General features: G+C 33.4%; 2 protein-coding genes across 2 annotated transcripts; one reads left to right on the top strand and one right to left on the bottom strand.

Moving 5' to 3' along the window:
* The first annotated feature begins 460 nt into the window (after positions 1 to 460).
* LOC129942536 (protein phyllopod) lies at positions 461 to 10,063 on the top strand. The gene is made up of 2 exons (XM_056051517.1): positions 461 to 1,060; positions 8,324 to 10,063. The coding sequence occupies exons 1-2, from the start codon at positions 923 to 925 to the stop codon at positions 9,563 to 9,565; spliced, it is 1,380 nt and encodes a 459-aa protein (XP_055907492.1). The 5' UTR covers positions 461 to 922; the 3' UTR covers positions 9,566 to 10,063.
* Positions 10,064 to 22,249: 12,186 nt separating this feature from the next.
* LOC129941183 (CCHC-type zinc finger nucleic acid binding protein) lies at positions 22,250 to 23,180 on the bottom strand. Its single transcript, XM_056049750.1, has one exon. The coding sequence runs from the start codon at positions 22,990 to 22,992 to the stop codon at positions 22,489 to 22,491; it is 504 nt and encodes a 167-aa protein (XP_055905725.1). The 5' UTR covers positions 22,993 to 23,180; the 3' UTR covers positions 22,250 to 22,488.
* Between the last annotated feature and the right edge of the window lie 2,989 nt (positions 23,181 to 26,169).

Below are 26,169 nucleotides of genomic sequence, written 5' to 3'. Positions count from 1 at the left end.
GCAATGATTGAAATTGTACCTTGAAGAGAAAGTATTTCGCTTTGCAAAATCCTCATATAATTTATTGTTAACAAGTAGTATTTTGAGTTTTAACTTAGCTTTAAAAACTCTTTTTTGTTGTTTTTAAAGAGGCATATTTTAAAAACCTGGTGTGATAGAAAAATTTAAAAGCGAGATTCGAATTTAAGAATTTACCATTGTAAAGGGATCATGAAATTCTATCCTCATTTCAGGAACTAAAAATTAAATGTGCTCAAACCTCCAAACCACATCCCTAAGTCTGTGTTGATGTTAAATTGTTGTGTGCAATGTGCACATGTGCGGTTTGAAATTGAGGCGCAAAGAGAATGTTGGTTAGCGGCGCTCAGTTGTGAAACTCTGAACAGTAGATACACAGGCATACAGATACAGATACAGTACAGGTACAAGAGGATAACAGACGTTATGCTTATGGCGACGAGACTACAGGACGAAAAACCGAACTATACGAGAGTCGATCCGAGCCGGTCGTCGTCGTAAAGGAATACGAATAAAATAATCATTTGAAGTTGAACCTTTTCGTAGATAGGACGTCTCGTACATAATATTAGTCGTGTCGCACGTACATTTATTGATAGAACACCGTGTCATCCTTATTATATTTTATTAACCGTTATTTATTTATATTTCATTATCCTTTTGTATAATGTTGTGTTTCCATAGCAACTGACATTGTGCTTGTTTGATGTTCATTAAATTTAATTTATTAATAACTTGTGTTGTTATCGACGACGACGATGCGATGGTTCGATGGTATATACACTGTGCAATAATGTGTAAAGTTTAATTGCTGTGAGAGGAAGGAAGGAAAGAGAAAAGACAAGTGTGTTTTGTTAAATATAGAACTTAATATTTTTTTAAATATCCTACGTCAAGGATAACAATGTCTGATAAGTCATCGGAATACCATAAGAAGACTTGTATCATATGTGGATGCCATACAAACCTAACCATTAATATCTACGAACCCCGCAGTGGACCAAATATCGTTCGGCTCATTCAAGCTAGATTCAAATTTCAGGTAAGGATGCTTTTTTATCTCACTCGATATTACGACATAATTTTATTTAAAAATTAAGAGTGTCGAATGTGCAAATACTACCTACATTTCATATTGCCAGGATATAATATTAAATTCTAGGAAAAATCAATACTTAAGGCCAAATATAATTATATATGGTTGGGTGGATGAATGGGACGTAGGTATACTACACACAAAAATGACTCATCCACCCCTCGTCATCGTTCAGCCTCGTCGTAGTTGTCGTTTTATGAAATCCTTGCACAAACACACCGTACACCCTGTCACAGCAAAAAGGATTCACTTTGCGCGATTCTTGAACCCACCAACTACAGAGTTCTTGCCAAAGGTATTTGAGCATAAGTAGGAAATGTTGAAGAGCGAAACTTTTCGATCTATGTATCCTTATTTGGTGTTTTTTTTTTTAAGTTCTTCGTCTTCTATCAACCCATTAGTCGGTCATATGTATGTACGTAGGTACTTTCTACATATGGGCGGAGAAGGAGGTAGAGAAAACTTTATAAGCCTCTAGACGTATAGTCTATCGCCATCGCCAACGCCAACCTAACCCAGATCCTTCTTCTTCTTATACTTCGGCTCCTGATTCTAGGTAATCGATGTGTGGGAACCTGCACTTGCGAGTAATCTGATATGGTACCATATAAATCGATAGGCAGGAAATGCATTCATTATACTCGTAGGAATGTAGTAGTATAGGGATATTGGTTTAGGAGGACAAACGATATTATATATGATATGTGTTCCTACCAAAAAGATGCGTGTCAATAGAAATTTGAGCCGATGATGGTCAGTAACCTTTAAACTTTCACAAAAACACACTGGTTCTGATGTTCCTTGCAATCGCAATGTGTCCTCGATGTTTGATGTTGTTATAGTTCTCGATACTGGATGGATGTTGATGCTGGTTGAATTGGAATATGAGGCATTTCCCGCAGCTGTCTGGGAAGCAATTTTTTTTTAAGTCGTGTCTGATCATCTTCTTCACAAGTTGTAAAACCTTACCAAAAAAAAAAAACAAAACAACAGACGGCAAGCAGATGTTTTTTCTTCTTTTTCTTTTCGTATTTTTCTTTTTTTCTTAACTGAACATCGCATAACCTGGTTATTGCACCTGGTTCCATTCAAGAAAACAGAAAAAAAGAACAGAGACGATGATGATGAGGAATCTGCGTGATCTTCAATCTTATAGAACTAAATGTTTTCTTCAATGTATCAAACTCAACGCACCAAAAATAAAAGAAAAAATTGGTTCGAATTCTGAATTGTGCCTTTTGAATTTGTGGTACCACCGACAGCACGCACCAGTCTGTCAGTTTGGACTTGGGAGTTAGGAATCATAATTACTTTATCCAAAATTGTGTCCCATTCAAATCAGGTAAGGGTACAAAAGGTGTCTTCAGTGTGTTAACATCTGCTGTTATGATTATTTTTGTAGAGCCTCTGTGAATAAGTAGTAAGTACGTACTTGACTTAAGTTATGCATGGGCTGCAACTATAATCATACTGGTAGAGTTGTCTTAGTTTTTTTTTTGTACATAAGACGTCATCTGTCAAAAATTGTTTCATGACTTTTTTATAGTCCTTTACGGTTCATACGTTTTATGGAGTTCAAATCTCTATACAACCTTTTTAATTTGCAAATTCATAGAGCTTGGAAATGGTAGGTTAAATATATCAAGACATTTCTAATTTGCAGTTGTGAAACCAACAACCAACCATTTTTCAATGTCATATTATTATTTCACTTGACCAAATAAATTGATTTATTTTTGATTTCAAATCAAATTTTCAGATCTACAGAATTTTTAATTGGGAAATAGAAAATTGACTATTTTATTGGTGTGTCTATTTTCTATTTCTATCAAGTTGTTGTTTTTTGTCAATGGGTAGGTCCAGGCAACATAAGAGGGTTCATTTACAGTCAACTGCAGACTTTGAACGTACATTTTGACCAAGGTAACTAGTTAGTTTTTCAAGTGTCATACATTTCGAACTCGAAACATAATTCCACTAACATCAACCTTCAGTTGATCGTGTCAACAAAATACTTCTTAGGCAAGCTAAAAATCCATCACGAATTCTATTTTGAATTGTAAGGAAATATTAGTTATTTCTTTTCTAATTTGACAAGAAACCCTTTTAAAGATTGAGCATTAAATGTTATTGAGCAGAAAATAAAATTATTACAGAATAATAAAGTTCAGCTCTCAGTTGAATGAAAATACACGATTATTTGACAATTTGACATATGTAAGTGAATTTGACTTGATAGATTTTTTTAACTAACTTTCCAATAAAATTGTTAAGCAGGTTTTTGGCAGTTAGCCAATCGTATACTAGAAAATTGCTAACCGGTCAAGCTGTTTTTTGTAGTCAATTATTCTATTTTAAGGTTCTAACCGGTCAAGCTGTTTTTTGTAGTCAATTATTCTATTTTAAGGTTCTGATAAAAGATTTCAACAACACCAAATTTAGTATTTTGACAGATCCGATAGATTTTCGATAGACTTAACTTTTTTGATCCAATAAAAGTACAAAAATAATGTCCAAAAGCAATTCGTGCATTTCTATAACTTCACGAATACAATCAGGTTTCCAAACGATTTTAAATCTTTAGCATATGTACAAGGACTTGATTTTAGTGTTCAATCACACAAACGAAACTTTTCTTGCAAAACTACGAGCTGTGGCTGCAAAATGTTCACGATTTTTTGTTGATGCGTGTATCTTTCCATTTTAGAGTTGTTTTTACTTGACAAATGTCAAAAATTGACAGCTTTAAGTCTATTTATTCTTCAAAATTAATTCACTAATTGAAAAACTCTATAAATATATTTTGAGAACACTGTATTCAAATAGAGTCTAAAATAAATTCGGTCGTAAGTACTTCTTCTAAACTCGATCAAACGAAAAATATTACAAACATTTTGACAGTGGCACTTGTTTGTAAAGGAAAATTAAAAAAATATTGTTCAACATAAATTATTATTCAACTACATACTTGATAACTTCACATCGAAAGCAAAACAAGTCAGAATATTTCCTTCTAAACTTGAAATTTTTGATTTATCAAGGCTGACGTTAGGCGTTTTCCATTGGTAGTCCAGAAACCGCCTATCAGTGAAATGACAGTTCTTCTATATGGAAGTGAAAATAAGTGTTTCTGAATTAGAATGATCAAAAGCACTAAAACAATGACACACTTGAAACTGTCAATTGTAAATGCACAATTCAGAATTGATTAGATATATGTACAATCTAAAACTTAGTATTTAGTAATTCTTCTTTCGGATTACCAATCAATAGACATTTAAATGATAGTCAAAATGATGGTGCATCGATGGAGGGCTACAACTGTCAAAATAAACAACTTATATTAGTTTAATTTGGTAATCCAAAAGGTTTACTTATGGAAAAATCGGCTTCTGGATTTGAAATTAAACCGCATAAAACTTGAAAGAAATGTCAAACTCAACAGTTGTCATTTTTATTGTAATTATGGTAAGTGGAAATGTCTAAACTGGCTTTTGATATCCTCTCGAATCTGGTCAACGGATTTCGTAATCAGTGTGATTATTTATGATTTCGAGCTGATACTTATTATTTTCGCAGAAATAACCACACCAAAATTAAGCATCTTCAGATCGGAAATACATTGCAAATTTCTAATCAAAAACGATTATGTCATTACAAACAACTGTCAATATAGTAAATTTCTGAGAATAAAAGTACCAACAAAGAGGTAATCGAGTTAATCGATTCACAACTTAAATAATTGACAGCGTGATCTTCACATAAATTAGACAGATCTAAAGAAGCAATGTCATTTCTTTTACTATAGCACATGTTGTCTATATTTTTGTAATGTTAAAAAAAAAACATCTGCTACTTTTTATCACCAATCCAACTGCTGTTCTTTGAAAATGAAAGACTAGGTTAAAATGTGTTATGTTAAACTATGTATTTAAATTCATAGTAGACACACCGCATGTGCCATGTGAGATATGTTCCTTCTACCAACTACAACAACATAACCTATCTATACTTTTTAGTAATTAACGTAAATATAGGTAGATACCTAACCTACCCACTCCTTAGGTGTATTTAACCTACCTATTCGACAGACCAAAGCCGCATGTCGAGTCGATTGAATTTTACCCCTAAACTAAAAAGAGAAATAAAAAAACCGACCACAATCCAGAACCATGCGAGGCTATAAGACTACTCGAACACCAAAGTTATTAAGCGCCAGCTGATAAAGTTCCATTTGGAGGCAGGTGGTTTATTATATGCCTATACACCTTTTCTTATACTTCTCATTTTTATGATAATACATAACTACTGACTCCAACGGCTGCTGCTGTTACGAGTATGTTTATACCAACTTTTGTTTGAGGTATTTTTTGATCTTTTTTTTAAGGGACAGTTGCAGGGTATTAAATTAATTTGAATTGATCGGTTTCCGTTGGGTTAATAAAAGGCAAGGTGTTGAATTGGAAGGAATAAAAAATACAAAATATTATGTTTGTTGAGGGAAGAAAGGGAGATCTTTTCGCGTGCCACCACCACGCACCGTTACGTTGCACCACTTAAATATAGGAACAAGTAAATATTTACTTTGAATAAAAAGGCGGTTATAGAAATGAAAGGTGCTTACTTGATTAAGCTTTGATATAACCATTCTTAGGATAATAATTTATGAATGAATTTTATGCGTTAAATTATTTTTATAAAGGGTGTCCAACATTTACGCAAGATTCGAATAAAAGAGAAAAGATTTTTTTTTTTTGGAACAATTTTCTTACTTTTGAATTTAACTGTTTTTTGGCCACTTATGTAAAGCTTGTAACATAAAAGGCTAACATGTTGTAAAATGTTTTAATTAAGGATTAGATGAATATAAGGGGCAGAATGCACCCCAAACTCGTACAATGGTTCTTGGGTAACCATATTTCCAATTTTTGTAACGGATGGAATATTTTTGAAAACATTATTATATTATATACAACTTTGAATGGCAGGTTCAGACAACATAACGGACTTCATTCGCAGTCAACTGTATTCTTTGAACGTACATTTTGACCAAGGCAACTGGTTAGTTTTTCAAGTGTCATGAATTTCAAACTCAGAACTTTACCTCACTTGCCTAAATATATGTACCTTTAGTTCATTATCTACAAGTCTATCACGATTTGTATTTTGCATTGTAAAGAAATATTACTCATTTCAGAATATACATAAATAAATCATTGAGTAATAAAGTTCAGCTTTCAGTTGAATGAAAAAATATGATCAACTGTCATTTTGACATAAGTAGACTTGACTTGATAGGACGATTTTTATTTCCAATAAAGTTGTCTTAATTGGTAGGCAATTGATAGCTCGCCAATCAGATCCTAGAAACTTTCTTTACTTTCAAATAGTACCTTGTGTCGTCTGAACCTGCCCAATTTAATTTTTGAACGCACCCTTTCACTAGTCAACGAACTGTCAACTTAATTAACAAAGGTCGCATTTACAAACATAGTGGCTACGTAGTCAAGGGATTCTGATTGGCTTAATCTAACTACAAAAGTAGTTGAAATTTCCCCTCCGACGTAGTGTAAAAAATTCGGCTACAGAGTTAGCGGAGAATGATTTTGACGTTTCAGAATCAGCTGCTCGCTAAAGACACACGAATTCAAAATGAAATAAATCGTTAAGTATTTAAAATCATATATAAATCATTCAAATTTCGTCTTAAATTTGATTTGATTTAATTTAAAAAAAAAAAAAAAGATAATTTAAAATTATCAAACCAAAAATGTTCCTTACATTATATATTTGCATTTGTCAATAATATGACAGCTCCAGATTGACTAGCTTTGTAGTGTCGTTTTGCATTCACAAAGATAGTTGAATTTCGACTACGTAGCCACAAGCTTTGTAAATGCGACCAAACTCAACATTTAAATCATGTAACACAACATGAACAAAAAACCGGTAGAAATTATACAAAATTTCTTCCGAAATTCGGAGTCGGCGGCCCCAACTTTAAGAGAGTTTACTCCAATTTTCAATTATGATTCCCGCGCTAGTTGCAAGGCAATAGAAAGTTTAGCGGCAAAAATTTGAATCTACATATACGTTATGCGATGTTGCCGTATCAGTGAGACAACGGGTTGGTCGAGTATGTCGAAATCAGTCAATTTCACGGCGTTCTTTTCAGAATTCGGCATAGCGTTAGAATCTTGATATAAACCCATATAATTTACAGCTTGCTCAAAGCTTGAAGCCCATGGAGCATTTGAAGCGATTTAAGTTCTCCGTTGGGCAAGCTGTCAAGCCCTTATTAGAAAATCTTTTACTACAGAGTGTTGCATACAAAAGGATTCCCTTTCTATGGCATGATCACGACTCGAAGCATATTATAATGTAAACGAAGCTCTAATTTTAAAAGAACAAATTATTGAGTGATATTCTCAAAAACTAGGCCTAAATTTTATTAAGAGCAATTTCATTGAGTCCATGATCATAGAAACTAGACAAAATCCTACTAAAGCAAAATGAATGTTTGAAGAATTTTTACTGAAATGTGGGACTACTGCACTACTAAAAAAAATGTCGGTATCTAATTGGTTCCATGGAAAATAGAATTAATTTCAATAAAACAAAAATATTGTTAAAAAATTTAAGATAACAACGTTCAAAAAACAAAATTGATTGAAGTTTATTATTCCTTTCAAGTTTAATTTATAAGTGTTCCTATTTTTTGACCAGGCTTTTATGAAACTTGCAGAATGGACTCCAAAACTGTAAAAGCTAGATAGACCCTCCTTTCCATTACCGATGAGTGACTCTTGCATCAATAAAACCACGATTTTCATTCATACTGCAAATCCCCATAAGTTTATTCTTAATCTCAACTTCAACCGAATCACTACAAAAAACAGAGAATTGTTCTTAAGCCGCACTACGCGAATTTTAAATGTCTTTCTGTGTTTCATTGTTATATTAAGGGTATATCAAACCTTTAAGCGTACGCAAGTTAAAAACTTCTTGGCTGCCAATATTTTTTTTTAAATCTAAAGGCCAGAAATATTTACAAAATGATAAACATTTTAAATTGTATGTTTGTTGCCTAAAACAAGTGCTAAGAACTTTTTGCCATAAAGATTGTTGCTTAATTGTTTTCATATCCATAAATTCCATTATTTTAATTCCTTTGATTTATCTAACCAAAACATTATTCTTTATTTCCAGCCCCTGAACGAAGACAAATATCTGTGCTACAGCTGCAATAACTGGCTCATCAACTGGCATTCTCTGCAGGCTCTTAACAGTAACGACGCTGACAATCCTTCGGGCACATTTCGTTCATCACAAATGAACAATATGGTTTCCGATAAAGGTTCTCCTTCAGAAGCAACTCGCAACATAACAATGACAAACAACAGCCCAAAACCAATCGCACAAGTTCGACCCCAAATAAAAATGCATCCATCCGAATTAAATAATATTTCCCAATCCCAATCATTGCCAAAGAGGACAACAAGTCAATCGATAAATCCATCAACAAAACGTAGTGAATTTTATTATCTTTCGAAGAGAACTTATCTTAGTTGCCATCGGATGAAGAAAAATCGCCTCCAAAGAAGGACATTGCATAATTGTTGCGTTTGCGGGCGTTCTATTACAAGGAGACTTCTAGCCACCACCTCCAAATCAAAGGCAACAGCAGTGAAGTGTAAGAGATGTCGAGACACCATGCACTGGCGGAATATGTACCTGAAAACTGTGCTGCTTCAAAAGAAACATCATGAACTGCCAAACAAAACAAAGTCATCATCGCCATCGTCATCATCATCACCGTCGTCGTTAGCGGTGAGGCATAATCTTGGAAATCTAGTCAACTGTCAAACTTCAATGCACAATACAAATTATACTACGTCTCAATTGTCATTGCCATTGCCATACCAACCCCGTCAATACCAAAGACCATTGGTAGATGGTAAAGTTGTTTCAATGCTGAGACGACTGGGAACCACATTGTCCAGGGATAGTACATCAACAACAGGAACAACAACAACCTACCAACCGCCCATAATGAGTCCTGCGAAGAAGAAATCCCAAAAATGGACACGGAATATTGCTGATAACGAGATTGTTATTAACTTCAATACCGCAATAACGGAAGTCCTTCCGATCAGGCATATCCGAAGAAAGTTGACATATCAAATATCAGACGCCATTCCCACCTCGGATTCTATAGAAATCGATAGCAGTGACGAAGAGGAAGAGGCAGGTGACTGCGACGACGACGACGTTGTTGTCAATAAGGATGTGGATGAGAATGAGAAGGATAAAGCAAAATTGAATGAAAAGACATTAAACTGCGGCATTAATCTTCAGCAAGTTTATAACTTGGTTCCGAAAGGACTTACCGTATCGCTCATTTCTGAAACTGATTCAGGATCACAATCACAACCAATGCTTGTTATTTAGAGATAAATCATATAATATTCAAAAAAGAAGGAAATTTCATTTTTGATATTTTGTTTTGTAATGTAATTTGTTTGTTATTTTGTTCATAGTTTTTTTTTTAATAATTTAATTTGAATTTATTATTTACTACCATTTTTTGTATAGTTTTAAAATATATAGAATAGAAAAATGTGAGATGATAGAAAATAATATATGAAATAATGGAATAAATAATATACTCTGTACGTATGCTTAAGTAGGGCAGCCATTATTTATTTACATAGTTTATATAATAATATTATATTATTAAAGTTTAAAAATAATCAGTATCATTATTATGATCCATGAGACACACAAAACCAGCACTAGGTACCTTTTCTTTAGTTTTTAACATACAAATAAAAAAATATAAAATCGCTGCATGCCATATCATCATGTCCAAGAGAGAAATGTACTCAAAACAAAAATTTTATAATAATTTAAATAAACAGTAAGCTGTAAAAATACTTGAAATTTAAATGCTGTTTGATTGAGCTTTTGAAATTGTTTCAAGGATAATTATGTCGTTATTTTTCATGCAGTGTTTAAATAGTATGATTTAAGAATGCGTTTTAAAGAAGATTTGAATTTATCATTTAAAGTACTCTTATCTTTGGTACCTGGGTTACCATTAAGAACATTTAAGATGTGGCTTCCTTGTTCCTGGTTGTACAATTTCTGTAATTATTTTTGTATTCAAACGTTTAATATACGATATGACTTCCAATGGACAGGTTCAGGCAACATAAGAGACTAGAAAGTTAGGCAAGTTTCTTGTATCTGATTGGCCAGCTGTCAAAAAATTACTTTCCAATTATTTTATTGGAAAGTTGACTGGAAAGTTAGTCAAGAAAAATCTCTCTAACTATCAAGTCAAGTCCACTTCTATCAAAATGACAGTTGATAATGTTTTTTTCATTCAACTGAAAGCTAAACTTTATTACTCTATAATTTATATATTTTCTACACAACTTAATTTAATGCTTTCTGTAAAAGGCTTCCTTGTCAATTTGGAAAAGAAATAACTAATATTTCTTTACAATACAAAACACAATTCATGATGGACTTGTAGCTTGCCTGAGGAGTGTTTTGAAGACAGTAATTTCTTTGTACCTTTTGTATTATGAAGTTCTGAATTTGAAATTCATAACGAAAAACTAGTTGCCTTCGTCAAAATTTACGTTCAGAGAATGAAGTCCCTTATGTTGGCTGAACCTGCCAAATGAAAATTAAAATTTAAACCAAAATGTCATAATTTCAACAAATACATACAGTTGTGTTCATAAAAATAGCAGTGCTCTCCAAATAATACAAAAAGGCCTTCAATATCAACGTTATAATATATTTCATCAAACTTCAAATAACAAACTAAAATATTTTATTTATAATAACAGAAATTAAGTATTATCGATTTTTTACCGTTAAATTCGTCACAGTAAAAACCATTTTTTAAATATATGGCTGTTCATAAAAATAGCAGTGCATGACAAAGAACTGTATCTGTTATATAAGAAGTAAGAAAAACTGTAATAAGTTATATGAAAGTATGCAAATAATGTTAGCTTGCAATCAGTACTTTGTTGCATAACCATTGTTTTTTATGACTGCTTCGTATCTACGTGGCATCGAGTTCACTAAAACCTGACACCTCTCGACTGGTTTTGCTTTCCACGAATCAGGCATTGCTTAACAATTCTTTCGAACTGCGTTCTTAACACCCCCCACACTTTTTCGATGAAGTTAAGGTCAGGGGATTCAGCGGGCCACTTCATAACGAATAACTACTTTTACGCAAACCATGATTTTGCATTTTTTTAACGTATGCTTTGGGTCATAGTCGTGTTGGTATACCCAAACCAACGGCATTTCCTCTTCAGCATAGGGCAACATAACCTCTTCGAGAATTTTCACAAAGTAGGTTGCATTCCTTATACCCCCGACAGGATAAATAGGCCCGACCCCCGTAATATGAAAAGCAAGCCCATATCATAATTTTTCATCCACCATGCTTCACTGTTTTTAAAGTGTTCCGTGGTTTTATTGTCTTGTCACATATTCCCGACGAACCTTGCACCCAAAAAGTGTGACTTTCCTTTCATCGCTCCACAGAACATTCCTCCATTTCTCTTTTGTCTAATCTCTATGCACTTAAACAAACTCCATTCTCTTGGCCACATGCCGTTTCGTCAAAAATGGTACCTTGCGTGGACTTTGGGCTGGTAACTTCGCTTATAAAAGACGTCTTCATATTGTGACAGCGTTAACAGACAGTTGAGGTCCATTTCTTATTTTCCTAGAGCCTATGGAAGGATTCTGTTTTGCTAACTGAACAATTTTTCTGTCAGTTCTTTTAGTAGTAATCCTTTTTGGGCCTAGCGTTTTGGGTATATTTTGCCATTTTAAGGCGTTACTGACCATTTTTGGTGAGCAGCCCTGGATGTCTTGAATATTTTGGTAGGTTTTTCCCTTCAAACGCAGTTTTTTAATAAGTTTTCGAATTTCTTTGGTGCAGTGTCTTGACCGTCTGATTGTTTATTTTTGAACTTATGTTTATTAATTTTGTATATGCTAGTATATTACTAATACTTAAAACTGCTATTTTTATGAACACAACTGTACATAATAATATAAATGTAAACAAATAATTCTCAATTCAAATAGTTTACATTTGTTTCAAGCCCAGAATTTTCAATATGTTCAACATTGTTTAAATTACAAATGAGAGATGAGAAAAATTTAAAGATTTCACTCACCGACTTAACGTATCGAACCGGAATAAAATATTTCCCGCAAGGGCTTCCCTAACTTTTTGGTTCGATGTCCTTAATAAGTATTTACAAAATTGAATTATACATATGTAATTGTGTCTGTCGTCTATAAGGAATGACGTTATCAACAGAAGAATAGTTTTTCGATTTCCATATCCATGAAAAATTAAATTTAAAGTTTTGGATGCCATTCATCCCCAAATATAGGCTGAGCTGAGTTCGTTATTACAGGCTTGTTGCCCATGCCCAATGGGTTCACAATAGCAAAAGTTGCAAAATGATAAATATAAATTATTTATTAGAATCTTGTGTTCTTAAAAGATGGCTATCAACAAAAATATTTTAGAACTTATTGTTCTACGCTTAAGAACTTTGGACACAAATTGACAGAAGTACAAAAATTAAAAAATAATTTTGAATATGTAAACCTTAAGAATAAGACATATTCTAAAAACTATCCTTGAAACGATTAAGGAATGCAAGTAATATTTTTGAACACCATTGTCGAATCACCAGAGATCTATTCTTTTTCTAAATTTTGTTTACAATCGTTAACTATTGTCGTCCCTTAACGTTATGATTGTTACGATTTGTAACAGTATGACGTTATCACATTGTTTCTGAAATTATTGTTAAACCTTTAAATAGTTATGACTTGTAACAATCACAACTGTGATGGCTTGGTAGAAAACAATAAATTTAAAAGCCATTCTTCATCTAAATAAAACAATTGTTCATAAACCGTGCTTTTCTCGTTAATTCCTTTCTTTGCATAACATCAATTCTTCAAAGAAAGAACAGTCCACTGGTCTACATTTGAATAAAGCCCCCTTGTATTTATAACTGTTTATTAGAGAAAATATACAAAACTTCCAACAATTTATTTTGACGGAACTTTGGACAAACTCAAATTACGGACGATACAAAATAGTTATAGGATACAAATTCAGCACCATAATAAAACAAAGGCTAACTTGCGCGTTGCTTTACTCGGGCACTCCAAGTTTGGGAAGGTCACTTTCTACGTGTACCTCCCACCTAATCCGCGTTCTTTCTCTACTGCTCGGTCCTGTGGTAGTGGACTGGAAGACCGGAGCATTGTTCTCCATGCGCTCTAATTGACCAAACCAACTCAGGTCTTTCATCCTTCTGGCTAAGCTACGTGCGTCGTCGCTGATCAGCTCGTACAGCTCGGTGTTCCATCATCGTCTTCACTTACCTTCTATCTTCTACGGGACCGCAGATCACACGAAGAACTTTCCTGTCGAAACGACCCAAGGTCCTTCCATCCGCTTTTCTTATAGCCCATGCATCTGCACAATATTACAATATTGCTTTCTTAGGCCAAAGAAACAGTGGTTACCTAAAGTTATTCTTCGTTTGATCACAGCGCCGCTGGTGTTATTTTCTGCATTCATAGTAGAGCCCAGGTAGTCAAAGTCCTTAACTACCTCAAAGTTACGTCTATCGTTACGTGATGTTTTGACCGAGACGTCTTCCGGTGTTGTAGATCTATTCTTAACGACAGCAAACACTTCGTTTTGCCTTTATTCAGTCCTGAGAAAACATAATAAAGAATAAAGTGATTTAAAAGTTCAATAGATTGTGAAAGTAAGGAAGTAAAGTACAAATTTTTTCATATATGGTTTAAAATGTATGCAATGAGTTACAAGTGATGACTCACAGTGATAACGTAGGTATATTTATTGTAAGTAACAGGGTTACTTCATTTCGATCTATAAAAGAAACTAGGTTCTAGAAATCGGATTAAAAAAAAAAACGAGTAAGTTTTTTTTTATTTTTTAAAGACTTCCCCTAATTATTCAATTCAAATCAATCGGAGGTTTTTTCAGTCCTTAAGTCTAACCACTATTTTTTAATTTCGATTTCATTACGAGTGAAAGTGAAATGAAGGAACTAGCTAGGTACAATTCAATCAATAGTACTTCTATATCAATGTAATTTTAATTTCAGGACTTTGAGTGGATGGATAAAGTATTTTTGATGTTTTTTTTTCTATCCACCGAAATTAAGAAGCCCCACGGTGCACAACTTTTACAATATTCTCTATTTTTTTAATTTAGTTTATTACTTTTTTTGGTGGGTTACGAACAAAAATTGAGGGAATACAATTGATATTGATTTGTTTAAGTAATTTGATATACGCAGTAGATTTGTCGTCCCCCATCTTCGACTCGTATTACTCGAGTGGGTATGGTTGGTAAAATAACAAACTAGTCTAGTTAAAAAAAAGAACACTTGTATCCAAGAAGTGTGGTTTAATATTAAGGATAGAACTAACTGCGTAATATTTTTTGTTTCTTTAGAGTAATAAACTACAATATTGAGATAATTAATGAAATCTATTGTATAGTGGTGTAATATACTCTTAAGGGGTAATTGTTAGTCACTCTACAATTTCCGAATAAAAGTTTTTTTTGTTTAAAATGGTCGTCTAGGGTCTAAAAAGTGCTGTCCCAAAATATTATTTCCGTGAAAAACTTTTAAGTACTCAGTTTTTCAATTCAAGTATAAATGCCATACTAAAGGTCATGGGTTTAATCCTTACCTGTGCCATCTAAAGTTTTATTCACGGGTATTGCCTCTTGCGAGGCAGTAAAGTACTCTAAGAGTAATTCTTGTGTAGGTGCAACAATTCTTTCCATTTATCCCGATCGCTACCCAGTTGCGTAACTCAAGACCTTAGGTGTCCTATTCTATTTCTTAACCACTAAGTAGAGTCTGCCACGCTTTCGCCTACCATAACATGTACTGCAAAGGGCTTTCCGGACAGGTTCCGCGGTCTACTGAGCTTAATTTTTTTGACGATACCTGCTTCGAGTTATATTGCAAACAGTTTATAATTGTCACGTCTACGGAATCGTTTTTACTTAAGACTTAAAGAAACTATATGGCAAGTATTGCATTCGCAAAAAAAATCGAGCTTCCGTCCGTTTGTATGTCTTTGCTCGCCTCTACACTTCTACAGCCCGAACCATTTAGGTTGATTGACTTCAAGTTTCGAAATTAAGATTTTAAGCAGATTCGCGTTAGGCGTTTTTTGTAAACGGACAGTAGTCCCGTTACGTAGTCGAAAACTCGTTTTTTGTTTGTAAGTTTTCTTAAGAATTAATCAACCGATTTCAATAGTTTTTTTCTGCACAAGCTCTTATACTGTCTCAGTCACATTTAATTCTTAAGAATGTCATTTTATATTTGATTTTGAAAAAAATATTAAACATTTTTCAAAATTTGATATCTCGAAAATGTGTCATCATTTATTTACGAAATTGAAAGGTTAAACGTATTTAAATAAGCTTTTAATAACTGCATACTAAAAATATTTTCAAAGCCAATTTACAAAATTGTGTGCTTATGTTAACCTATACACAGTTAAATTGAAAAAAAAAAACAACTCGTAACGATTTTCAAATAAAAATTTTAAAAAAATAGTTTTTTTGAGAAATCAAATGACATTTAAATTTTTGAAAATAAACTTGTTTTGCAGGTAAATGTTGTAAAGCTGTAAAAAATCAAATGTTTCTAAGCAAACTTTTTGGATACAAGAACAAGTTCGAGCAACCCAATTGTCCATTTTGTTTATATTAATCTAAGATAATTAGGCATTCACTTTAAAAAAAATCTGACCAATCTTAACATGAGAATGGATAGCTTTATTTAAACGTCTTTAACTCTCAATAAAATTTTCTCTTTTTTTGAACCGGAGCACAATATTTTAAAGGATGCAGAGGGGGGTAAAAGAGGGTAAAGTAAACTTTTTTAGAAAAATACTCGAAAACTGAAGGTTTTTTCCTAAAAAACTTATGCGCATGCAATGGCGCATTCAGAGGGGGGGGGAGATCCGTAGGGGTCATGACCCTGGGAGATAATTTATTTGTTTTTTTTTTTAAGAATTTTCTTTCTTTCGTTAAAGGACATGACCCCCATTATATTTTGAATTATTAATTAATTCCATATGTTGCTAAAATTACTACTGGACTGGACTGGACCAAGAAAAACATATTTTGGTATTTTTAAAGAAGGGTATCCCTCACGAAATATTACTTTGTTTAAGGTTTCTTACGAACTAATAGACCGATTTCAATAGTCTTCTTTTTCTGTGCAAGTTTTTGTCGATGATCAAATGATCAAATTGATGATGATTTTTGATAATCAAAAATGTCATTTGTTTTTCGATTTTGAAAAATATATTAATTTTGTTTACAAAACTCGATAACGAAATGTGAATGTAAAATTTATAGGCACTTTATTTAGTGCTTACCAAAAATATTTTTAAGACAAAATTTAAAATGATTTTCGAAAAAAATTAAGTTACATTTTTAAATCTTAAAATATAGGAAATATTTTTAAACACACTTTCTGGAAGCCATTAGCATGTTCTAGCGACCCATTCGTGCATTTTATTTCTTTAAAAATTGATTTTCTGTTGAATGCAAAAGATCTTAAAAGATCTTAAGAAATTAAATACATAAATCTACTTTTGAAGTGAATTTGCTTTGGATGCTATAGAACTGAGATTCAAACGTCAAAAACAGATCGACATTTCTTCATATCATTTCTTCTCTCTTAAGAAATTGATATTTGTAAATGTAAGGTTAAGATCCACATTATGTTATTTAAATTTTGTTTGCCTCCTATCATTTTGTTATTTTATTTTATTGAATTCGTTAAACATACTAACGTCAGAAATTATGACTAATATTACATTTATTCTTAGATTTATAGATTTACAATGCTTTAAGCAATTTGCAAAAAAAAGCTAAACTGAAGTATTGAAAAAAATTACTTTAAATGTTTTACTTTTAAAATCATCGCTTACGGAATATACCAAAAAGAAATACTTCTTGTAAACTGAAATCAATTGGTTGAGGGGACTGTTTTAACCATAGTTCGATCTGCTTGATGTAGGACGTAAAGGAACTTGCCTTCTAATACTTGAACAGCTATAAATAAAGTTTAATTAATTTTATAATAAAGCACAGCTGAATGTACACTCTGTGTTTAGAAAGCGGTGGAAGATTTATGAGCGTGAGATTGTACGATGGAAGCTTGAGCCTTTTGGCTCACGGGAAGAAACGGAGGCAGAAGCACATGAATCTTCTCTGTACTCCTTCTATTTTGTTTATATGGACTGAATAAAAAGAAGCCCATATTATGCAGCCATATTCCAATATTGGTTTTACAAAATGTTATATAAAGAAGATTCTTAAGCTTAAGGGTTGCTAAAATCATGTGAAAACCGTTTTATAAATCCGAGTGTCTTATTTGTGTTTTTAATAATATAGTCATAATGATTTTTAAAAGTGAATTTTGGGTCAAGAACACTACATAGGTCAGAGAAGGTAGAGAGTTTAGTCTAGGTTTAGAAGGTAAGTCATTAACGTACAAAATAAGCAGTAAAGGTCCTAAGTGGCTACCTTGTGGTACTCATTCCTAAAAACTACGCTGTATGATTTATTATATAAGTACGATGAAACCCAACTAACAAATTTATCGTTAAGGCCTTGGGATCAGCGATGCCACTTTGCTGCAAAAGCAGTAAATCTACTGCACATTTCGCAAAATCCAAATCTACTGCCACTAAATCCAATCTACTGCTTTTGGACAGCTATCTAAAAACATATATACAAAAAACCGCGGTAAAAACCGTCCGAAAAAAGCCAATTCATTGTGAACTTGATATGATATAAAAAATTAGTTGGACGTTTTCATTCATGAAACAAATATGTGTTCCTGTTTCAAAATGTTCCCGTTTTCTGCGAAACTACAGGATTCTGGGAGCTTATTTAAATTTGTATATTTGTTATGTGACACTGACAATTCCTCATTTTACAAGAATCTATAGGCATATTTATAAAAGATACCGTGTTAGTTACACTACGTACGGCTGTACCGATATGGCTGAAAATTGTTGGGCAGGTAGCTTAGAGCCAGGACATAGGATACTGCTTATCCCGTCCAACAGCGTTCCCGTTTGACTTAACATAAAACGTCAGTCATCATAAAACGTGGTATAATAACAAATAATCAGACTTGGAATAAAAAGAAGCAGCTATTTAATGGGCGTATGGTGTGGACGTATGAAACTGCATCTGACAACAAACATTGCTTAATGATACATCTGCTGAAGATTTCTTTGAGCGATTCCTGACTATCGGTAGTGGTCAAGTACCTGTCGATGAATAGAGCGGATTGCTATCATTTCCAAATAATTTCTGTAATTTTGTCCCATCAAAAGTCAAACTTATCAACAATGTATTTAAAAAACATTTTTTTCTGAGCAAGCAATTTTAGCTGCTAAGAATAAAGATTTAGATGAACTGAACTACATAATTCAAAATAAGATGATTGGAACAATGCATTCATTTAAATATATTGAAATTAAACTATCCAATTGAATTTTTAAGCTTCTTGGATGTACCTGCCAATTAACAATTTACTCCTAAAGGTTGGCTCTGTGTACTCATGCTTCGAAACATAAACCAACCAAAACTGTGCATCGGTACTTGTCTGTTGGTTAGAATATTGATAAACAATGTAATTTACGTGACGATACTGAAAGAAAAAAATCAATTGTAAGGAAATTCTCATTCCGATGATCCCGAAGACTTCAACTGCTGAAATACATAGATGCTACGAGTACATTAGTTATCGATGGTGCTATGCCATCAATATATCCTCTTTTCCTGTACCAATTTCTGCGCGGAGCTTATGTTTTATATTTTAAGCCAACTTAAAGCTACATAACAAAACAACAAACATTCTTGCAAAAGTAATTGTTTGTAAAAAAATAATGTCAGTAAATATCAGACTGTCCTGAGTTTTTAGAGTACTATTTCCAAAAATTTAACTTTTACTGAAAGATAGTCTGTAAAAATAACGTTTAAATATTTAGTAAGTATTTCAATATATTAAAGGTTTTAATATCTATCAGTTTAAAAATGCGTACATATATAAATATGGTTTTTAATTAATTAATTATTTGTATATTTTGTGCTCGATGGAAATCTACTTCGGAAAGATCCAATCTACTGCTTTTTCTGTTATGATCTACTGCGCTCTTCTCTTCTTGAAGTGACAACGCTGCTTGAGATTTAACTTTGGATGTTAATGTTTTATGGCACAATTTACCATAGGCCTTACTGAAGTCTGTGAAGACGCAGTCAAATTGTTTCCGTTTTTCAGCGAATCTAAACAAAAAGAACTGAAATGAAAGAAGTTAGTAACTCTTGACTTATTTTGAACAAAACCATTTTGACTGTCACAAATTATAGGCTTACAATTTAATCATATGACTTTACAAATAATGAACTCAAATAACTTAGGGATGACGGACAGTTTTGCAATGGGACGACAATTTTGAATTTCATTTTCACTACCCTTTATATGTGTTATATACGAACTCTTCCAAATTTCAGGAAAAATTGAAGAATTGAGCGATTGATTAAAAAGAATATGAAGAGGATAGCATAAATCATAGACACACCATATGGTGTGTCTATGGCATAAATAGAATGCGCATTTTTTCAAAAGATAAGAAGGTACACCATCTGGACCAAAGATACAACAAACTTCAAGTTCTGAAGCTTTTGCGAACGATTTCATCTTCAGAGATATGTACATACATAGACTAATTAAATTCAAATGAGGGAAATTTTGTGGGAGGGCCTATGACTCAGGCGTTTGAAAGGAGTTAACTACTTCGAAAGCATCTTTGAAAAAATTTGCAAGCATATTTGAAATTTTTTCAGAGTCATGGATGAGTTCATTGTTGAAAGACATGCAGTTTGGATACCCGTCAGCATTTCTCTTGCTATTAACATAGCTGCAAAAGTTTTTTGGGTTGTTTTTTATGTCGGTTTCAGTATTTAAAATAAAGTCAGTATAAAAGAATATCTGAATAGTCAATAAACATATTTCTTAGCTCATTGTATATTACCAAGTCATTATCAGCTTTTGTTTTATTATGAGAGGAATTTGTATGTAGTGTTAAGAACGTTTCTATTAAGCTCACCACCAAAATCCAGCTTCGTACAATTTTTTTCAAAGTAAGGTCAATTTTTCATCTGATTTTCTTTGAAAACATCGTCTAATAACAAAATTTTAAAAAATCAGTAGATTTAAAATGAGCGCTTGTTAAAAAATGTACCTAGACCCTTTTTAGTTCTGTGTTCAGTTTGAAATAAATATTTTACCTCATAAAAAATCTTCGAATAAAGTTAAAGTTGTTTCAAAACTATCCTCTCGTAATTAAAACGAAAAATAACCAGCTTAGCTTGTGTTCTGTTTGAAACCCCAAAAAGTATAGTATTTCAAAAAGTACTTTGAATGTTAAAAGATAAAAGAAGCACGTGAGAAAATTTCGCTATCCTTTTCTTTTCTTCACTCAGGAGATGGATTTCAAAGTTTAACCAATAAATCTTATACAGCTCAAACTGGCTTAACTCAAGCAGTTTTTTTTTAATTTTGTTTATTAAAAATTATAATTTGATTGAAGTAGACCGCCTTTCGGATGCCGATACCTTTTTTGCCTCTTATACTTTGCCACCCTATTCAGATTCACCTCTCAATTTTTCCCATAGACTTGCATCTGCGTGTTGGTATCTACAACTTATCTTTTCTGTACGTAGAGCATAAAACTACTATTTTTATATATGTAGGTATACCTATCTAGTTGTTGTTGTTGGTAGGTATATAATTCATAATAAAGTAGACAGAAAAAAGAACCCACCCCATTCAGTAGTTTCACGTTTTCTGCATAAATTAATTAACCACGTTGCTCTCAAAGTGACTATGAACTCATAAAATAAATTTGAACAAGTCTTATTTTTACAACTAAAACAAAACAAGACTGTGGTTGTTTAAACTAATGTTTATTTTATTTACATACTATAGTTTATAGATTTCTTCAAAGGAATTTGCGATAAGTTTAATCACAAAGAAATTTGGCATTGAACTATGACGACGACGTAGTACAATAACCTCCCTTACAATTTAACTCTCCATAGGTGCGCGAAACAGATAAAGGGGGAAAGGAAAAATCATAACAATCTATTAATCTCCACTCTTATTGCCATAAAGTTGATAAAAAATCATTAAAAATATAAATAATTTTTATGATATCAACGTGTCCAAACTTACCCAACCCCTACCCGCATCCGATCCGAACCCCAACAACCACGCCAAGAAGAAGAGCAAGAGATTTTCTTTGCTACAATAGGCAAAGGCAACTCGACAGAAAAAAAACGGGTATGTATACAGAAATGCGATTCGATTATCAACCTAACCGCGTGTTCTTTATGCTGCTTTGCTTTGGATTTAAAGCTTCACACCGTTCACCCGAATACGAGTGCCATCGTCATCGCCGCAAATGTAGTTTCTTCTTTTCTTTTTTCGATCTCGATGTCAAGATAATTTTTGGAATGTGTATATTTATTCACTTAAGATGAATTTCAGTTTCAAAATTTGCCATTGAACGAAATTAAAAACATGTTTTATATCAGCTGCCAGCAACTAAACCACCTTTTGTGGAAAGTGTGGCGCAATAAAAAGGCACCAGACGACAGACACCGCATATAATGAGAAAACGATGACTGTACCTCCAAATGAAGAAGGATAAATCAGAGATAAAATGGCCATCGTTTTTTACATCTTTTGTCTTCTTCGGTTTTAAATCTGAAAGAAAACTGAAACTACGACGCTGAAACTCAGAACAGAACCCAAAGAAATTAGGACCCAACAACAGAAGCATAATAAGAAAAATCTCCCCGATGGAAATGTGGGGAGAAAACCAACCATGCACGATATGAATGAATGCAATGATATGAAAAAGAAATAGAAGCTAAATTGCTGAAGGAACAATAAAAACTCAAGTTGGTTTTATATTTTTTCTATCAGCAGCTCCGTCATTTTAATTTGCAATTAAAAAACAATCACAGTGATTTTTTATTTTTTTTTTTAGTCAGATTTTCTTATTTTTTTGTTATTTGTGTTTTGAAATATTGGGGGGGTAGGTAGTACAAGTACAATATTTTATAAAGAAGGCGAAGTTTTACTTCTCGGGGTAAAACGCTCTTGCCAGCCACCGAAAAAACATCGTAAGTCCATCGCTCTGCTTTAGTTGCGTCCTCCCTTCTCGTCACACTCACGCCTCAGATGCCCACTCTTGCCACAGCTGTAGCAAGTCTTTGTTACATCCGGACAATACTTGGAAATGTGACCGGCTCTGTTGCACTTGTAACAGGATAAATTAGAGTTGGACGAGCCACGGCTATCGTTCATCTGTTCGGGACAGTTGCGGGCCCAATGGCCGAGTTTGTTGCATTTGTAGCATGTTGGGTTATCCATTTGGGTGCAGTCTTTGGAAATGTGACCAATTCCGTTGCAACGGTAGCAACGCTCCGACTCCTCGGGGCATGCACGAGCATAATGCCCGGTTTGGTTGCATTTGTAGCATTTCTCCCGGTTACCTCCTCCACCGCCACCACGACGCATGTCTCCGCGACCACCATCTCGACCACCGCCATCGCGTCCGTCGCGTGAATCCCGGAGCCCGGAATTACAATCACGGGCATAATGGCCCGGGCGATTGCATTTGTAGCAAGCTGATGATGATGACATTTTAGATTGATGTTATGTTTTTAAGTGTTTTTTTGGAATAACTTTTAATTTCTGCAACGAGTCGCCTGCTTCTTCACTGGAACTAATTTAATTAATAGAAATAAAAACTCCCAAAAAAACTGTCTCCACCACCACGGCACAAAATGCAAATCGAAATGGCTGCCGTCCAAATAAAGCCTCCGACTTGTGAGAAAATTTCAATGCCCACAGAAATACCGGCTGCATGCCGAACTCGTGTTGCCTCGTTTATTTTAGGGGTTGTTAATCGGCAAAAGGATTTGGATATCTCATGTTTGGCTAACCTGTTTTTATTTTGATGCGTTTGCATCTAGAAGTTCGTAGAATTGTCCTATTTTGTCTTGTGATGGAAATTAAAAATTATTTTCTGCTGAGGCACTAATAACATAATTTTAAAATATATTATGTTGTTTATACAATTTAGTGCATTTATTTGATCAATTTGAACTTTGAAGATACTGAATTCTCGGATATAAGTTCAGAACTTCTAAGTGCATCTTCCTTTGCTTATCTTAAACATAAAAATATGTGGCATGTTTATAATCAGAAGTAAACAATTGCTTGAGATGTCAAACTTGACACAAGATTAATCTTATTTATTTGGTTCTTAACAAATTTTGACAGCTCTACTCTGACGAAAATCAGTGATGCCAAATAAAATTTTGTAATTGGACAGAACATTAAAAATAAACTTTTTATTAGATCTCAATAGAATTCGAAAACTTGCAAAAAAAACTTTGTTTTGAAACAGTACAAAATTAAATACGAGAAAGAACACAGTTGGCGTTTTTGTTATTTAGTTCAGTTTAGAGCTAAGCAGTGAGCAGACTCTGAGCGAACAGATAAGAGTATAGTAGAGTTTTAAGCAGAGTATGTCAAAACTCTCTGATTTAAGCACTAAACTGTCCTGATTTAAAATGTCGACTGTTTAAAGGCGTTCAACATTTTCTTCATCAAATCAAATTAATTAAAAAAACATTCATAGCAACTCTATGAATGTCCATTTGAAGCCTAAAATAAATTTGATTCATAAAAATGTTATATGCAACAAAAGAAAAACGAATTTGAAGCTCTGAACGATCAAAACTCAAAAAGAAACACAATTATTTTTTTGAAAGCTCGAGCTCTGCTCTGAACTAAGAAAAAAACGACAAATATTGAGTATTTTCACACTGTATTGGATTGTAAATCCACGATTATTCCAGCCTTTGTATTCTCAGATGCGTTTGTTCCCCAAAATGTTTGCAAAGGATTCATGGCTTGAGGTTAAGGAATCAAGCTAATTGAATGAGAACTTCTGAATTTTTTGTTAAAAACTGAACCCACAGAGAATAAACTAACAGTTAAAAATTTTTTTAGAAACTAGGCCTAGAACTTTACAAAAATAAAATTTTGTGTGTTTGGCTTGGAAATACCTTTGAGTACTCGATTTTTATATATTAAAATATTTAAAATATTATTAATAAAATCCCGTTTCTGCAATCTCGATTAATTTTCTAGTATTTCCGAAAAAGTACTCAAAAAGCCTGTTTTTTCTTTAAGAGCGGTCAAATCTAAAATATGTTTTATAAAACTCTATTTAAACTACAGAAAGTTTTTCCACAATTTAATTTTGTATCTAAAATGTGCGGTGGTGGTCCGTTTTAACAGTGGACAACCAAAATAAATGAAGAGGATCATCCATTTTCCGGTAACTGCAAATAACGAGTTATTTATACTACTTGCCACCGTTGTTAAAGCAGTTTGTGCTCTTCATTTATTATGTAGTGAAGCCACTAACCAAAAACAAGATATCGTGAAAAGTACATTATTTTATCATAAAATTCACGTTTTTAAAATGTGTTGGTGGAACCAACCATAAGGTGTTCAAATTCTTAGAAGTACAAGTTTATATAAACCCTTAAGTAAAATTCAATGCAGCCAACTGCTGTAATTAAAAACAAAAGTATGGCGTGGTTTTCGTAGCTCAGCGCGCTTTTTAGGGTTTACCGCGCTCTACAATTCGAACGCTTTATAAAAGGTGTGTGATGCGAAAATAATTAAAACCATTTCACACAAGGAAACTCTTCGATGGAGATTTGTATATGTTTTAGGATTGCCATTAACAACCAAGTGGCTTGTCATCTGTATTTATATATTTTTGGTGGCACTTAGTGGCTAGGGTGACATTACCTATTGACCAATGGTGACCTACTGGTCTGTGATAAAGGGTGTGCGAATAAATGAGAATACATTTTTTCTCCGTTATTGTTTTTTGTTGAATTTGAATTTATGCATTATACTAAAAGAGCATAATATCATTGTTTTATTGTCAAGGAGCGTTTAAAAAACAAATACGAAATATTAGTAACACATTTCGAAAAATCTCTTATTGCAAAACCCGGTCCGTGAGACCGGTGTCACCATTGATCAAAGTCAAATTTGCGTCACCAATGGCGGGTTAAAAATTGCAACTCCACCTACGGCGAATGTATAAAAAAACATTCTCCATGATGATGCTATAGATTTATATATACAAAGTTGCTATGTAAATTTGACAACTTTGCGTTAAGCCTAGTACATACTTGTGAACCATCTCGTGAACCAATACAAATTTCAGTTTTTGGTTCACCAGTGATCTTGCTTGTGAAGCTGAGTGGAGAACAAAGTGGAGAGTTTTCGTTCACGGGCAATTCACGTGCAAAATGTACGGGAACTAGGCTTAAAGCCTAGTACATACTTCCTCGTGAAGTGAACGTTCGCCAGTGGAGAAAGTGAACTTTTGACATTGCTCACTGGTACACACTTGTGAGTACACGTTGTGAACATGAACAAACCAAATGTCAAAGCTTCACCAACAGTTCCCGTACATTTTGCACGTGAATAGCCCGTGAACGAAAACTCTCCACTTTGTTCTCCACTCAGCTTCACGAGCAAGTTCACGGGTGAACCAAAAACTGAAATTTGTATGGGTTCACGAGATGGTTCACAAGTATGTACTAGGCTTTAGGATCAATGGAGTCATTTGGGGTACATGGTTTGACAAATGGTTGAATACCCAATTAATTTGGAAGACCTCAAAAACAAATGGGTTTGGCCAAACTAAAAACAGGCTCTTTATAGAGACATTTTGTTGAAATAATTGCTATAATATTAGAATATTCATGCCATAAATTTTAA

This window comes from Eupeodes corollae, chromosome 1 (genome assembly GCF_945859685.1).
Source record: "Eupeodes corollae chromosome 1, idEupCoro1.1, whole genome shotgun sequence".
Lineage (NCBI taxonomy): Eukaryota > Metazoa > Arthropoda > Insecta > Diptera > Syrphidae > Eupeodes > Eupeodes corollae.
Note: the sequence above shows the minus strand (reverse complement) of the source record. Positions and strands in the feature narration are given on the sequence as shown.